A 17,472-nucleotide genomic window follows, 5' to 3' on the forward strand; every position below is an offset into this window, starting at 1 on the left:
AATTTTTCACCAGCCTAATATGAAGAAGGGCTGAGTTCAAATTAGGATATTTCATGTACACTTGAGTTGGTGGTTATAATTTTATATCTATTTCAATAATGCTAAAAAGTTAGCAATAGATTAACTGATAATATCTTTTTTTTTTTTTTTTTTTTTTTTTTTGAGATGGAGTCTTGCTGTGTCACCCAGGCTTGAGTGCAGTGGTGCTATCTCAGCTCACTGCAACCTCTGCCTCCTGAGTTCAATCTCATGCCTCAGCTTCCTGAGTAGCTGAGATTATAGGCCACCACACTTGGTTAATTTTTGTATTTTTAACAAAAACTAGCCGGGCGAGGTGGCGGGCGCCTGTAGTCCCAGCTACTCGGGAGGCTGAGGCCGGAGAATGGCGTGAACCCGGGAGGCGGAGCTTGCAGTGAGCTGAGATCCGGCCACTGCACTCCAGCCGGAGTGAGACTCCGTCTCAAAAAAAAAAAAAATTTGTATTTTTAGTAGAGACGGGGTTTCAGCATGTTGGCCAGGCTAGTCTCAAACTCGTGACCTCAGGTGATCTGCCTGCCTCGGCCTCCCAAAGTGCTGGGATTACAGGAGTGAGCCACCAAGCCCAGCCAGGATAATATATTTCTAGGCCAGACACCATGGCTAAGGCCTGTAATCCCAGCACTTTGGGAGGCCAAGGCAGAAGGATGGCTTGTTTCCAGGAGTTCAAGACCAGCCTGAGCAACATGGCAAGACCCGTCTCTACAAAAAATAAAAAACTTTACCCAGGTATGGTGGTATCACCTGTGCCTGTAGTCCCAGCTATTCGAGAGGCTGATGGGGAAGACTGCCTGAGCCCAGGAGGCTGCAGTGAGCTGTGTTCACACCACTGCACTCTACGTGACAGAGCGAGACCCTGTCTCAAAAAAAATACATATATACATTATACATATATATATATAAATAACATGTAAACATGTCATTTTATGTATATATTTATATATGTATATACACACACACAAAAAATGCAGGAAGAATTCAGTATGGGCAGAAATACAAATAGAATGTAAATGTTATTTTTTATTAAAGTAATAAAACTCACAAGAACCCCTCTTAATTATTTGATTTAAACCTTAGGTAGAAATGAAGGGTGATGTAGCACATCATTATCACAAAAAAGAAACCACATTTATTTAGTTCTTATTCTTTTTTGTTTGTTTAACAGAGAGATTTATTTTCATGTTACTGTCCTAGTTTCATTTACCTGTTGCCAACAACCTGAAGGAGTTTCTCCATAGCCCTTGATTCCTGAATCGTTCAACATATTAACAGCAACAGTCACAAATACATTGACTTAAGGAGTAAACAAGCAGCTTTTCTCTGCAGACCACTGAGCACCCCAGAAGGCGCAGCTCTCTGCTCCACCCCAGGCTCTTGGTGTCTGCGTCCAGCAGAAAGGACCTGGCAGGAGGCTGAACCCAAGCACCGCTCTCAGGCCACTCTATTCTCATCCCTGGATCCTCCAGGGGAACAAGAAAAAAAAAAATTACTGTCTTCCTGCTTTCCAAAATGGAGGGCCTTAAAATCAACCAAAGTTGCAGAACAAAAACAACAACAACACAGGAGCTGGCTGGGTACAGTGGCTCACACCTGTGGTCCCAACATTTTGGGAGCCAAGGTGGGAGGATCGCTTGAGTGCAGGAATTCAAGACCAGCCTGGCCAACATGGCAAGACCTCATCTCTATAAAAAGTAAACAAAAATCAGCCAGGCATCATGGCACATGTCTGTAGTCCCAGCTACTCTGGAGGCTGAGGTGAGGACTGCTTGAGCCTGGGAGGGCAAGGCTGCAGTGAGCCGAGTTCATGCTCCTGCACCCTAGCCTAGGAAACAGAGTTCAGCCTTGTCACAAAATAAAAACCCCCAAAACCCCACATCAGCTGCAAAGCCATGTCTGGAGCACAGCTATTTCCCATAGGCTTTCTTTTTTCTTGCCCCATTGACTTCTGGGAGGTTTTCCCCTTACCCATCATCATGACTTTTCTCATCTTTCACAATGGCACAATTCAATAGGAAGAATTAACTGAACTATAAAAGGAAAAATAAAAACAAACCTAACCCTATGAAAACTCTGCCTTCAACATAACAACTGAGGCTGGCACTGTGGGCACCACCAGGTGAGCCTCTGGAACCCTCCTGAAGGCCCAAATGGCTTCTTTATGACCTGGTGGCCAGCAAGGCACTGTTCTTTCTGGTAGACCTGCATGTGCTGCGGTTTGCTCTGGAACTTGCCCTGCAGCCAGGCTGTACTGAACTCTACCACGCGATCCACCAGGGCCTCCTGACATGGAGGCACTCAGGACTAAACCATGAGAAAGGGGATGGATGCCAGCTCTGTATAAGACTTCATTCTTAATGATGTTCCCTAGCCCTGAGAAGTATTTCTGGTCCAACGGTGTATAGCAGACAGGTTGAGCCTGGCCTAGAGCTTCCAAGGCTTGTCCTCAATGGAACTTCTCAGACAGGATGTCACAGGTGGGTGTGACCTCTGGGGAAGAGCTCCAAGACATCTGACAATTATAATATGCCAGGAAACCACCACCACCAAAGTACAGGACCAGCCTTGGGGCAGGTTCCCTCCAGTACCCGCTCTTGCTGGCTTTCTTAGTTCTGGAGAAATCGTTCACCCAAATGCTGCCAAACAAACAAGAGCTGACATGCAGCCACCTCCCAGCATCTCCTGCAGGTGTGTCTCCTTCCAAACATTCGTAATCATCCTCTCCCCGGGGGACGAGTTCTGCGGACAGTGAGAAGGCATCAAGGGTCTTCTGCCCAGTGGGCTCCCGGGCCTGCTTTGGGTCCACAGTCCCTTCCTTCTGCATTTCTTTCCATGGAGGCTCCAGCGGTGGGCTGTTGCCAGCAGCCCCATTTCTTCACCTGGATCACATCTTAGGAATAATTTCTTTCCATGGACCTGGGTGTCCTGGAGCCACAGAGACTGCAGGCTTACTGTTGCCCCTGTCTTGATCACCTGCGTCCCCACAAAAGGGGAGACCAAACGGTGAAATGTCCTCACCAACGGCTCTTCTGGCACCCCAGCTCTGGGTGGGCAGCCCCTGGGCCCGACCCAGCACCACTGCAGGGCCCGCACAGCAGCTCCAGCACCGGGCAGAGATTCCTCAGCACCTCAGCACACGCGGGCTCCCTCCTGCTAGGGCTAGGGGACGCCCCTGTAGGTTAGTTCTTACTTTTTTTTTTTTTTTTTTTTGAGACGCTGTCTCGCTCTGTTGCCCTGGTTGGAGTGCAGTGGCGCGATCTTGGCTCACTGCAAGCTCTGCCTCCCAGGTTCACGCCATTCTCCTGCTAGTTCTTACTCTTTAGAGAGAACTGTTTCAGGGTCTGCGATACATAATATGAGTGTTCCCCCCACTCCAGAATACAGATCTAAATCAGTAATAGAGAAAGGATATATTTTTAAGAGAAAATAGGTTGTGAAACCAACTAGCACTCTAGAAATTCAAATGAGAAAATTATGACTAAAAGTTGGGGTGATCAGAGAAAGCTTTAGGGAAAAACAATACATTGTATTTCCCTAACACAGAACTCATCAATCTGTATTATAACTGCTTGCTTATTTGTATCCCCTTCTAAATGGAAGGAGCCATGAAACTGAGGACTTTACACGTGAATTTAAAATATGACAAGCATTTCTAAGAAACTAATACTGAGGAGAGAGATTATTAAGATTTTACATACAGTGTGAAGAACAACAAATTAGCACAATTAAATAAGAGAGTGAACATATATACAGCAAATCCTCACTTACTGTCATCGACAGGTTCTTGGAAATTGCAACTTTACATACAATGGCATATAACAAAACCAATTTTCCCACAGGCTAATTGATATAAATGAGTTAAGTTCCTATGGCATATTTTGGTTGCCACAAAAACATCGCCAAACTTCTAAACAAGAGACCCAAAACACTTGTAATATTAAATATTGAAATAAATGTGAGCTATATATACATCTAAGGAAGATGAACAAACACAAGATAATTATTTACCCATTTATTCCACTTCAGGGTTGCAGGTGGCCTACACCTACCCCGGCAACTCAGAGCACAAGGCAGGAACCCATGTTGCCTTGGACAGGACACCAGGTGCCATCCCATAGCAGGACACCAGGTGCACACACACACACACACACACACTCAGGCGGGAGCCATGTAGACACACCAATTCACCTCATGTGCACATCTTTGGGACGTGGGAGGAAACCAGAGTACCCAGAAAAACACCACACAGACATGGGAAGAACGTGCAAACACCACACAGACAGCGGCCCCGGTCATGAATTCATGTTTTTTTCTCACCAGCGATATAACAAAACATTGAATGAAATGACATTATTTGAGGACATGCTGTACTTAAACTATATTGCAGTCTCATCACAACAAAATCTGCATGAATAAGTCAGTGATGAGAGTTCACTACTCTCTTAATATGAAATAAACATGCTCAACTCAACTGATATATACCAGTATGTAACAAAATAAATAAGCATATATACAGCCAAAATCTTACTGTGGATGACAATGGCATTTAAGTTATACGGTAGAACTCCAACTTAATACTAAAAGCATCTTTCTAAGAACCATGTCTTGATACGACACTAAATCTAACAGTTCAAAATTATCTCTTTTGACAGATGAAATGTAGTAACAGAGTCAAAGATTATGCCTTTCTAATACTTTTAATGCACATTTACAAAGTGAAGTATGTTTTATATTCATCAGAACAGAACAGTCAGTTCTGGATAAAAAACACATGTTCAGCAATTCTTTAAAACATCAGTGGAAAATGATAAGTAAACAACACTGACAGAAGACAGATACATTTACAATTCACATTTTCTTCTGGCTTGCTCACAATAATTTTAATCTCTATCACTTAATTAGGTAGATGAGTCTTAGAGGCAGGTAGCATGGCCAACATTTAGTGTATCATCTCCTAAGATAAAAATTTGAAAGGTTCAACCAGAGGTTATACCACAGTTCAGGATAAGCCCATTGCTTTGATCACAAATCCCAAGGCTTTCACGGCATAATGACAAGGATTGGTTGTGACCACACATATGCTTTAGTTTTCTTTATTAAGGTATAATTTCCACTGATACGAACAATCTTTGCAGCCAGGCTATATGATTCTCCTTTTAATAGTCACCAATTGTATGCACTGAACTAAACCCACCACTTCAATATATTGGGGCAAACATACCAACTACTAATCTATCAACCAAAAAGAAACAAGATAATCAAAATAGAAATAAAAATGAAGAAGCTCCTTTTTAATTAAAATTAAACATTTATTTTATTTTTCCTAAATATAAAATCCTGACAACTCAAATAGAAACATGATAAATTAGAAGTTAACTAATTTAAGGTGCACTGCTTAGGAATACTGACGGTAAAAAAATGTGAAAGCAAAATTTTAGCTTTTCACCACTGAAAAAATGATTTAAAAAACTGAAAATAAGCTTTCTTAATTAACAAAAAAGAGCTGATTAACAATATATTATAAAAATATAAGGTGCATGCTTTGATACATTTTAATTTTCAAGTATTTATTTTGTTAGCCCGTAAGTAATAAAACTTTAAAAAAATTCACTAGAGATCAAGTACAGTGAATTGCATTTATAATAGTTATTTTAAATCAACTGCATATCTGAAAGCTTTTAAGTTGATATTTAAATTTAGTTTGTCCTGATTTGGTAGATAAAATGCTATTTTTTTCTACAGTAAAAGAAAAACAATCATTTTCAAAACTGGAAAAGAAAAAATAATCTATAATCCTTCCAGACCAACCCCATAAATATTATGTGGTTTTTAGATATTATAAAACTGTTATTTCAAATGCATTACAATAAAGAAAAATCAAGGGTTACAAATCAATAGATAAATGATAATCTATTTCAGTCTGATATAGTAGAAAGAATAATTGGGTTTAAGTCTTGTCTACTCAACTTACTATCACATGCACTCAAATAAATTTAATTTCTGTGACCCTTACTCACCTCAATTGCCATTTCAAAACCACAGGGTTTCTTGTGAGGCTCATATGGGATTATATGGAATTCTATATATAATAAGATTTTATTATCATTAGTAGGATTCACGATAAAAATCCCAAATTGCAGACGCAATTTGCCTAAATCCTAAAGCCTACAGGTCATTCACTGAATTATGCCCATTTATAAAAGCATTTAACATAATTCTAAGAATACTAAACAAAACTTACTTTCAAAAATATATATGCCCACAAAAGTATTTGAGACTTAATAGTTCCTGCCAAATAACTATGACATTCAAAACAAATATATTATCTTTTTTATTAGCAATGACAGTAGGGCTTAACATGCTTCATATTATGATAAATATCCCCAATAATTTATGGTTCTCTCTTGCTTTCAACACATTTTTCACTTCCATGTTTGAAATGGACATCTCCATTGGGCCTTTTGCTGTTCTAGACCCTTATCTCCAAATAAATTATAATTTGGAGAGAAATAATGGGCATTAATAATGCAAACAAAAGGTGAGTTGTAACTGCCGTAAGAGAAGATGCAAATAAAATGTGCACCTTAAACCTTTTCTGGAATAATTGGTAGATATATATTTAGTATGGGAGAAGGACCACTCATCTCAGTTCTAAGAACACATTAATGAACAGTCTACATTTTTTAGTTGAACAAGAAATATGATAAGGTCACCAGTCTAAAAACAAATCACACTTGACAGATGTATGCATTTTTATAATTCTGGAAGATATGACTATTTTCCAAATGTCTTAACAGGGTTTTAATTTTTCTGTATGGTATGTAAATAGCATGAGAAGAAAAATATTCAGGGTTTCAAGTAATTTTTATCAACGAGCAAAATGTAGTTCATTGTAGACACGAGTACAAACTTCAATACTTAAATAAATTAGCACAAAGGTTCATCATTAAACCTTTAGCCCTTGAGGAAAAGGGCTAAAGAGATGCGGCTAAATTAACAAATCATAAGTTATGTATAAGTTACGTATAAAAGCAAGGATAAACAGACATATTTGAGCAAGTTTGAGCTCACTGATGAAAAGAAGAGAGGCTGGCAAAAAAAACAGAAGGAGGGAGGGAAGATAGGAAGGAGAAATGAATGAGCACTTAAGTTGAAAATGTGCAAATGCATGAATAAGGATAAGATTTTAATTTTACTTTCAGCATTTTTTAAAACTTTAAATTATTAAAAAAGATGTCTGAGAACAGAGTGAAGATTTTTTTGCTAAGAAATAAAATTACTAAATCATCGAAGTTTAATTTTAAAAACTAAATAATTAAGAAATACATTTCCATCAATTATGTTCTATTAACTGTAGCTAAGCATTTTCTTATAAATGGGCCTAATGCTGATGATATCAGCATCCATGGAATGTATTAACACGGTAGAAGATGTGCTGCTAAGGGAAAAAAGAAACCTAATTTATCTTCAGATTGCAGACCTCTGGGATTTCTGAGGTAGTAGAGGGCAAGTCAAAGGTCTCATGTTTTACAAATCTCACAAGCCACAAAACCATTCTATGATCACCTCCACTATACATTATTATTCAACATGCATACGTACATTTAAAACTTTTTAAGGGTTAAATATTAAATTATATATGAGCTCATAGAATATTACTGCATAGTCGTTTATTTTTAAAATAATATTTAGTATCTCTTAGGACTTAACTGCATTCTATTTACTTAACTATAAATAGAGAATAAACTTTACTAACCCTACCAACGTCATAACTTAATACACTCACCATTAATGATGCACATTAAATTGTAAAATAGGTTTTAAATGAAAAATCCAAGATATGACCAGTGATGGTATGTCCATGTTTGCAAGGCTATCACAGTAATAAAATGTAGAAAACTGAATCATTAACAACTTGTGGTCAACATCTGACATCCAGCTACCAGTTCTCTTGTGGACAGAAAATCTCATCCTAAAAAATGAGATGTTAGTAGTCCCACTCCATATCAGGAACACATCCATTTGAGTTTTGCTGTGCCCTTCTGGCTGGAATAAGCATACACTCTCTATTTTCTCCTCAAACTACCTCGCTCTTTTTCCCAGGCTCTTTCACTTACTCTTAGAAAAGCTTTATGCCTCCTGTCCCTTACAGTCAACCAAATGCTCATTTGTTTGCATCTCTTTAATAGCTGTGACACAGATCAGGCAGATTGCAAAGTCAATCATAACTATTATCTTGCTGAACTGGCTTATAGAATTAACTCAAGCATTTTTAGACTATTACCAAAGGCCTTCATGTTAGACTCAACTGCCTTTCAGAATCTCTGTTTCTATGTTTTCTACACACCCGAAACATAAGACCAATTAACAGATCAATAAGCATTTCCCAATGTGCCAAACATCTTTTCTGAGCTTTGCTCATGTCACTTCCCTTGCTCAGAACACTCTTCCTCATTTCATCACGTTATTATGCAATACATATTTAATTTAGTGCCTGCTACATTCCAAACACCTTTGTAGATTCTAGGGATAAACCAATGAGCAAAACAGTCAAAAATTTAGGATCTCATGGAGCTCATGTTCAAGTGGGATATGACATAATAAACAAATCAATAAGCATAAGATACATATGTCAGATGGTGAGTGACATAAAGAAAAATGAAGTCAGGGAGTAAGTAAAAGTGCATGAGGTGAGGGGAGCAATTTTAAATAGGGAGGAGAGAGAAGGCCTTACTGAAAAGGTGACATTTGAGCAAAAACCCGAAAGGGAAGAAGAATGAGTTCTTAAAGACAACTAAAACAAATGCCTCAGGTGAAAGGAAAAGGAAAACCAAAGGTGCTGAGGTGGAAAGTACTTGAAGGACACCAGTAGACCCTGTTTAGCTAGAACAGAGTGAATGGGGTGGCAAACAGAAGAGCTCAAGATGCAACAGGATTTTGGAAAGGGGTTAAGTGGTGTAGGGTCTTACATTGCAAAGATTTCAGCTTATACTCAAATAGGAAACCATTTACTATATGGGGAAAACTGGAAGAAGAATAGCTTTGAAGAAATGAAGATCAGGAATTTAGTTTTGAACATGTCAAATTTAAGATACAGTTTATATATTCAAACGGAGATGTCGAGGAGGTAGTCAGATATCAGGATAAACATACAGGCTAGAGACATAAATGTGGGAGGTCTGTTAGACTCTCTTGCATCCCTTAAGATACAGCTTAAAAATCACTTATTCTGTAAAGTCATTTGTAATCCCATCTCCCCCAGTCAGAATTAATTTAATTTTGTTTATATCTTACTATAGCACTTATCACTATCTAATTTGTACTAAAAATTATTTTATATATGCCTGTCTTTTTCATCTGGAGAGATATGCTAACTAAAGAACTATGTCTATCTTATTCTTTTAATTCTAAATGCACTCTATATTAAATATAGTAAATAACCAAAAAATGCTAACCTAACTAAACGTGTTTTGGGGGATTTCAATTGATTTCTCATAGTTTTCTTCTTAAAGGCAGGGAGCTAAATATCTATGACCTAACAAAACTTGTTCTTTCTTCTGTGTTATATATATATATATTCCCAAGTCAAATTTAATCTTTCACTCTTTCTCTCTCATCTCACAAGACAAATCACCAAATCCTAGCAGTTACCTTCTAAATATGTCTTAAATTTATCCACATTTTTCTAGCCCCACTGGCACTACTGAATATAAGCCTTCACTGCTCCTTGCCTAATTAACAACTTAGGCAAGGATCTGAAACGGATCCACTCTGGGCCATCGACAAGGGCAATACATATTTCAACACCAATCACAGTGATCTCTTAAAAGCACAAAATCTACTCAATGTCACTTCTCTGCTTCAGACTCTCCCAAGTCTCCCCACTGCACCCAAGATAAAGTTCATCCTCTTTCACAAAGCAGAAGGCCCCCCATGATTGGTCCTGAATTTCCTCTTTCCTCTTCCTTCTCATCATTTCAGATGCTGTATCCATGAGCCCAAGGAGCATGAGTCTACTGTACTAAACTGTTTGGACTTGTTTTATTGTAGGTATCTCCCCTACTGCAAAAGCCCACTGAAGGCAAGAGTTATGTCATATTTGGTGCTATATCACAACCAGAGTCTGATAGTGGATAAACACAATTAAAATACAAAATTTTAAAAGTAAATGATATCTCAGGGTTCCTCCAAACTTTTTAATCTAATTTACTTTTGTACAGCTTATATTTTAATAATATATTATTATATTAAATTCAGGGTTTCTGAAAAAGTATGGTTCTCCAACAACCTCTGTTTCAGATCCATTTACTACTGTCCCCATTCCAAAGTAATGAACCGGGGTGACATTTATGATTCCTTCTATGTTCTAGTACAGAGTAGTAATCATTTCTACAGTACAGAAAGAAAAGAATTTAAACTGCAGCAAGTCAGATTGTACTTCACCATTCGATTGAATTTATCGACACTAAAGGTATCTGAAATGAGTACACAACCTCAAGAGGAAGGGAAAAAAATCAATGACAATAAATTGCTTAGAAAAGTTTAGATATTTGCCCAATATTTAGATGTAACTGTCTAGTCAAATTCATTTAAACTTCATGAGTCTGTAATTTGTTACATAAAATTTGGTCATAATAATTCAAGGTTCAGGTTGAAGAAAATAATCTATTCTGAATCCCAGTTTCTAAATTTAAGTGAATTTTAAAGATTTAAAACACAGAATCTACTGTGGATTTTAAAATATTATTTATTACAGTGATGATTCTCCAACCCAATTTTAATACTTTGCATTTCAGTCTTCAAGATTACAGATTGTTGGTACTAATTATCTGTTTATTTTTAGATGAAGTACACATCAGAAACATCGTTTAAAAAGAGTGAAGGCATTCTTTCCATAAGCCCAAACTATCGCTTGATGTGATTCCAAAACAACGCCCTAAATCTGCACTGCCCAATACAGCAGCCACTAGCCACAAATGGCTATTGAACACAAAATGTGTTGCAACACAAAATGTGTTGCTAGTCTCAACACAGATGTGTCATGTAAATAGAGAAATGTTAAGTATAAAATACCACTGGAAGACTTAGTATCAAAAAATGTAAAATATCTAACAATTTTATATTGATTATATATTGAAATAATATTTTGGAAATATATGGTTAAGATAAATTATTAATTTTTTTTTACTTTTAAAAATACAACTATGAAATCATTTAATTACATAGGTGGCTTATATTTGTGGTTTGTATTATATTTCCATTGGAGAGTAGCTCTAAGCCTACTTAGAAAACTGATCAACACTACTGATCTGCTTCTTCAGGCAGAATAAAGGCCATCATTGAGAGGTCAGATCTGAAATGGAATCACCAACGATGCAGAGAAATACAAATGATACACAAAACTTTAAAAACGGTAAACTGTGCTATAAATAAAAGATTGCTTTAGTGTAAAAAAAAAAAAAAAAAGGTCTCTTTCTTCTTTAAAATAAAAATAATTAACATTTTTAACCTTTATTTCATAGGAATAACCTCAATTTTGGGTAATATTATTCTTTGAGTATTGGTAAAATTTAAGAAAGAGGGATTTTAAGATACTAAAGTAACAACTCCCCCTCAGCAAAAAAAAAAAAAAAAAAAAATTAAGTTATCACAAATGTTACCTTATTCTTATTTTTTTCTTTCTGAAAAAATTTAAATCTTCTACATACCTTACATTTCATTTTTGGAAAATCTCACAAAAACATTTTGCAGAATGTATACTATATTAATCAGGCAAGGTATGCTTTAGGATCTACTCAATAAAATGATTCCTACCACCCCACCATCATATTTCACCATCTGCTCTCTACTGTTTAACATTTCTTTAGTATTTCTAGGAACTCCAGCAAGACAATACAAATAAAGTTGACAATTATAACTAATAATGATTCTACCTGAAATATGTGATAGCTGAATGAAATATTTATGTTATTATAGTAATTTAAGTGTGTTCTTATACATTTATCTTTATTATAATAATTTAAATATGCTTTCTAAGGTGTCAAAATGTAACATTTTAAAAATAGGATCAAAACAACAACAGAGGCATGATTAAATCCCTCCTGTTCTAGAAAGACCAACCAATAGGAGGTTCTTTAAATAGCCTATATAACCATATATTATATAGTTGTCAAAGTATTTGAAAGTCACTAAGTTTTAGGGCCCTAATTAGCTGGTTATCAATATAAAAATGGGGGTAATTTATCAATGCCCTACTTACTATCCTACAGATATTAGGGCATAGGGGTGGAGATGGAGAAGAAGGAGAATATACACTTTGGTGGAAAAATATCAGCAGGCCTCACAAAGTAAGTTCTGAAAAAATTTCGAGCTTCCAAACGTAAGAGGGAGCTGGATTTGACTCCATATTAGTTGTGATAAAACAAGAATAATAAGAAAAAGAAGAAGAAAGCTAAAGAAGAGCAGGTGATTTCTTTTGATGTTATAGTTGTTTTGTTTAGGTTTCTTTTTCTTTTTTTTTTTTTACAGGTAGGGTATTTTAAAGAATTGTTAGAGAAAATGAAACCAAATACAAACTAATTAAAGAATCTTGAAAGAAAAAGGCTGAGATTCAGGAAGAAGAGAAAACAAAACTACTAGCATCTATCATATGTACCTCCTGTCCATCAAAGCAGTGAACAGGAATGCCTAGCACAGATAGAGGCAGAAAGCTGAAGATACCTACTATTGCTGTTATAAAGCAGGAAAAAATAATCCTCAAATTCATGACTTCATTTTTGTTTATATTTCTAGTAGCAAACGTAGGTATGAGGTTAAAATTTGGTCATGAGATGCTTAACAAATCAAGGAATTTGGAAAGAAAAAAAACCCACACATAAGTCTTCAATTTCATAACAAAATGTCAGGCTTATCAATATTTTCATTTCTCTTATTATTTCTCAAAAGAGTTATATAAGTAATTAAACAGTTTTGAGATTAGAGGTAAAATTTAACAAAATTATTAAATCTGTTAACTACTCTTATTTATCTTTATCTACACATCTAGTTCAAAATTATTTACTGGTGAATTTTAAAGAATATGATATATAATTTTCAAGAGTGTATCAGAGTATATTATTTGTGAGATCAAAAACCCTGTAGATGTCCCAATAAAAGATTATTTTTGCATACAATAGAATCTTCTTTAATAAAGTATCTTTCACACAAGCAACGTACTCTACAGTAAGATGTGAATACATTTTGTAGACTTGAAAGTATCATACCTAAAAGCAAGATGCAATTATCATTACACTGAAAAAATTTTTAAGTACTCTATAGTAACATACACATTAGTAGAACTTTTCTTCTTTTGGACTCCAATATTTCTCATCTGGCACTTATTTTCTCTCATATGGTATAATTATTTATATACGTCATATTTCTCTATGGAATTATAAGGAACTTCAAAACCATAGGGATATCTCATTATACTTAATAGATCTAACACCGTACACCTTGCAGAAAGAGACACTACGTAAAAAAAAAAAAAAAAAAAAAAAGACTATTTCTGTGGGTAGAAGCAAAATTCTAGTAAGGATTATATTAGCTACTGTGCAAAGTTTTTGATCCTTTGATCTTTCATGCATATAGAAAGAATAACTCTTATTTTGCTTTATTAATAATGGAATCCTTTACTAAGCAAAGTCAGGTATGCATTTAGAACCAGCGGCAGGCAAAACACAATTATTTTAAGAACAGGTACATAGGGTATCTAAATATCTATGTCTGAGATTTTTCTCATGGTATTTTTCAGACTATAGTAATTTTAGTCACTGAGTTTGGAATTCCAGCCAGGCACAGTGGCTCACACCTGTAATCCCAGCACTTTGGGTGGCTGAGGCAGGAATATCGCTTAAAATAGTTCAAGACCAGCCTGGGCAACATAGGGAGACCCCACCTTTACAAAAAATAAAAAATTAGCCTAGTGTGGTGGTACATGCCTGTGGTCCCAGCTACTCAGGAGGCTGAGGCAGGAGGATCACTAGAGCCTAGAAGGTCGAGGTTGAGGCTACATTGAATCCTGACTGCGCCACTGCACTTCCAGCCTGAGGGACAAAGTGAGACCTTGTTTCCAAAAAAAAAGTTCAGAATCCCATTACACATGGTGCCTTACATGCCTTACATCCACACTACCTACCATATTTTCCCTTCAACAGAAAGATTCTAAAGAGAAAGAGGGGAAAAAACCACTCTACAACAACAGACAGAGAGCGAGGAGGGAGAGATTCTGATAGAAGAGAGACAGTCATTTAGAACTTACAGGGAGAGGCCAGGTGCAGTGGCTCACGCCTGCAATCCCAACACTTTGGGAGGCTGAGGCAGGCAGAGCACTTGACGTCAGGAGTTCCAGACCAGTCTGGCCAACATGGTGAAACCCCGTCTCTACTAAAAAATTACAAAAAACTAGCCATGCATTATTGCAGACACCTGTAATCCCAGCTACTCGGAAGGCTGAGGCAGGAGAATTGCTTGAACGCTGGAGGCGGAGGTGGCAGTGAGCCGAGATTGTGCCATTGCACTCCAGCCTGAAGGACAGAGCAAGACTCTGTCTCCAAACAAACAAACAAACAAACAAACAAAAACAAAACAACAACTACAAAAACTCACAGGGAAAGACAAGAGACAGAGACAGAGAGAGAAATGCTATAATTCTTGGCCATTCAATTAAGGACTTCATCTTCTGAGATTTATCTTTAGTAAATAGCGTTGCATGGCAGTAGAGAAAATTTTCAACATTCATTCAACAAGTAATACATTGGCAATAACAACAATAAAACAAAACATTTCTGTACCTTAATATCAGATGTATCACGCTGACTGTTTCGCCAAGCTCTGGAAATTGATGAAAAAGTTCGATCTGCATGATCAAATTTGCCTCCTTGCAAATTTAGGAAATAAGTTGTAAAAGGTTCCTAAAAAATAGCAATTAAAAAAATCCATAGGTTCCCTCATGCATAAAAATGTGGTTTTTATAAATCCTTAGAACTAAATATTTTAATGACTAATAGGTACTAGCTAGTAATATAAACTAGGTATACAATGAGAATTATATATAAATTATTACATTAATGTTCTCAAGTTATTTTTCCCTCAAAAGAAATATTTCTAAATATTTCAAAAATTTGGTATTTGCAACATTTTCTTCAGGTAGCCTTCCTTTCCAAGAATAATTTATTAATATCATGCAGACATAAATTAGATGTATTTTCTTCATAGTACAGAGAATAATCCAGCATGTAGTTTTCCTACTGTTATGGCTCAATATTTAATTTATGATTAAGAAAAGAAAAATGTTTGGATGATTTAAAAGCCTCCTCTTAGTTAAAGAACACTTAAACACATATTAGTGGATAATTGCTTGAAATTAGCTAAGCACTATAAATTACTTCTAGGATTTATGTCTGCCTGTATCCTTGTAACAAGCTTTAATTAATGATGTGCTGCTAATGCTTTCCCAAAGACATTGCTTTCTAGTAGATGAATCACCTTTCAATTTCACAGAAACATTTCTTGTTTAACCAATATATTATCAATACACGACAGCCTTAGTTTTACCAACAAACTTACCTTATTCCATTTGGGGCAACTTTCCAAAATACATAAATACATGTCTGTGTTAGTAACAACTTACTTAGTTCTTATTTTAATAAACTGCATTTTAAAATAATTTATGTTACAATTTGGAATCTGGTAAGATAGCAACCATCTGAAGGGGCAAATTTAAGAAAAAAAATTCATACAATTCCAGATGAAACATTTTTAAGGCAATACAAACCAAATGAGATATAGAGATATTTATAATTAGAACTTCAATCATTTAAACTGACTTTTTTAGTATTCAAAAAAAGATGCTGATGAGTTCTAATTTTTGCATATCCTTCACAACATTGAATTTATTTAGTCATGGTGTATTATTCAAATTGAACTTACTATTCTTAGCAGCCATGCAAGAACAAAACTTGCAGTTGAGTAATGAGTACCATAGTGAAACTTTGGAACTTGATCGTCTTCCCATGATTCATAGCGCTCTGCGAAGAATGCTGCTCTTTTTGGGTTCAGGGCTCCTATTGGCTGCCAATAGGCAGGGGAAAAACAAAGAATACATAAATGTAATCATCCTTCACATCTTCCTGTCTTGTGATGATATCCTACTGGTAGGTATAAAAGTGAATTTTAAAAATATATACTATTTAAGCTGCAACGCAGTATCATTTCGGGAGTAAAAAGAAAAGCAATTTTTTTTCAACACAAGTTAAACACAACATATAAGTAAGTGAATGGATGAACCCATCATTTCTCCGTAAGTCTAGTTTTAGTGGAACATAGGTGTTTAATCAACCCATAACAAGCATCACATAAAGACAATTACATGAAATGAAATATCAGATATACAACACTTTGGAAAGCACCTATAAAACCTCATTTAGTTAATTAGAAGCAACAACCAGAAACAGAATCTTAAAGCTGAAGGACTGATTTATAATGGGTTCTTAGAAGAGGATGAAACAAAACTGGGAGATAGGTGAGATGGAGTACAAGAAAGAAATTGTGAGAAAATAGGGTTAAGATATAACTAGAAATTTCTACTAGTGTGAGTGAAAACAAAGGATAAAAATATGCCTGTATATCTATATAGGATACACACACACATATACACACACACATATATATGTATATACTTTAACCAGACGATAAAAATATGCCTGCATGAACTATATATATAGTTAAAAAAATAGTAGACAGATTATGAACTTATACTGGAAAATAATACTTTACAGCAGAGGTCCCAGAGCAACATAGCAACATGGTCAAAACCCTGAGCTCACTGGAATGATAATAATACTCATTCAGAAGGTTGTTTTGAAAGATAAAAATGAGTAGGTACATTAAAGTCCAACAAACTATGCCTGACAACATTCAACGAATGCTAACTATGGTTTTTAAGATAATCTTTTAGAATTTGGGTAAAAGAGTTTGAATGAAATAATTGCCTTTAGCAAATTGCTTAGCATAAGATAAAGCTTAATAGATGTTAGTTGGTACCTGTATCTTTATTGTTGCTACTGCTGTTGTCATTTAGTTAATACATGAACTCCATTAAATAGCAGGCAAAATTCTGTGTGATCATGCCTATGCATGTACATTTCCTTATGAAGACACAGAGAATATGCTTGAGAGTCTCAAAGGAGTCTAAGGCTCAAAAAATGTTAAGATCAACTGCTTTAAGTAACAATTCATTCTCAAAAAAAATTCTGATCTCTAGAAAATCTCTATTCCTTATTCAAAATGTTTAAGTACCCATTCACTGAAAAAGATATGATATATAAGATTACTTCTCTTAATAAGATACAGAGGCCAGGTACAGTGGTTCACACCTACAATCCCAGTGCTTTGGGAGGT

General features: G+C 35.8%; 1 protein-coding gene and 1 pseudogene across 2 annotated transcripts in view; both read right to left on the reverse strand.

The window, feature by feature from the left end:
* The window catches only part of LRBA (LPS responsive beige-like anchor protein), a 756,763-nt gene that overhangs the window by 154,942 nt on the left and 584,349 nt on the right, over positions 1–17,472 (reverse strand). For both annotated transcript variants that reach the window (XM_025385122.1, XM_025385123.1), the window contains exons 45-46: positions 16,003–16,143; positions 14,865–14,984 (exon numbers count right to left, since the gene is read on the reverse strand). In XM_025385122.1, coding sequence (XP_025240907.1) covers positions 14,865–14,984; positions 16,003–16,143 — 261 coding nt within the window. The remainder of the gene's footprint in view (positions 1–14,864; positions 14,985–16,002; positions 16,144–17,472) is intronic.
* LOC112625178 lies at positions 2,113–3,807 on the reverse strand (annotated as a pseudogene).

This window comes from Theropithecus gelada, chromosome 5, assembly GCF_003255815.1.
Source record: "Theropithecus gelada isolate Dixy chromosome 5, Tgel_1.0, whole genome shotgun sequence".
Lineage (NCBI taxonomy): Eukaryota > Metazoa > Chordata > Mammalia > Primates > Cercopithecidae > Theropithecus > Theropithecus gelada.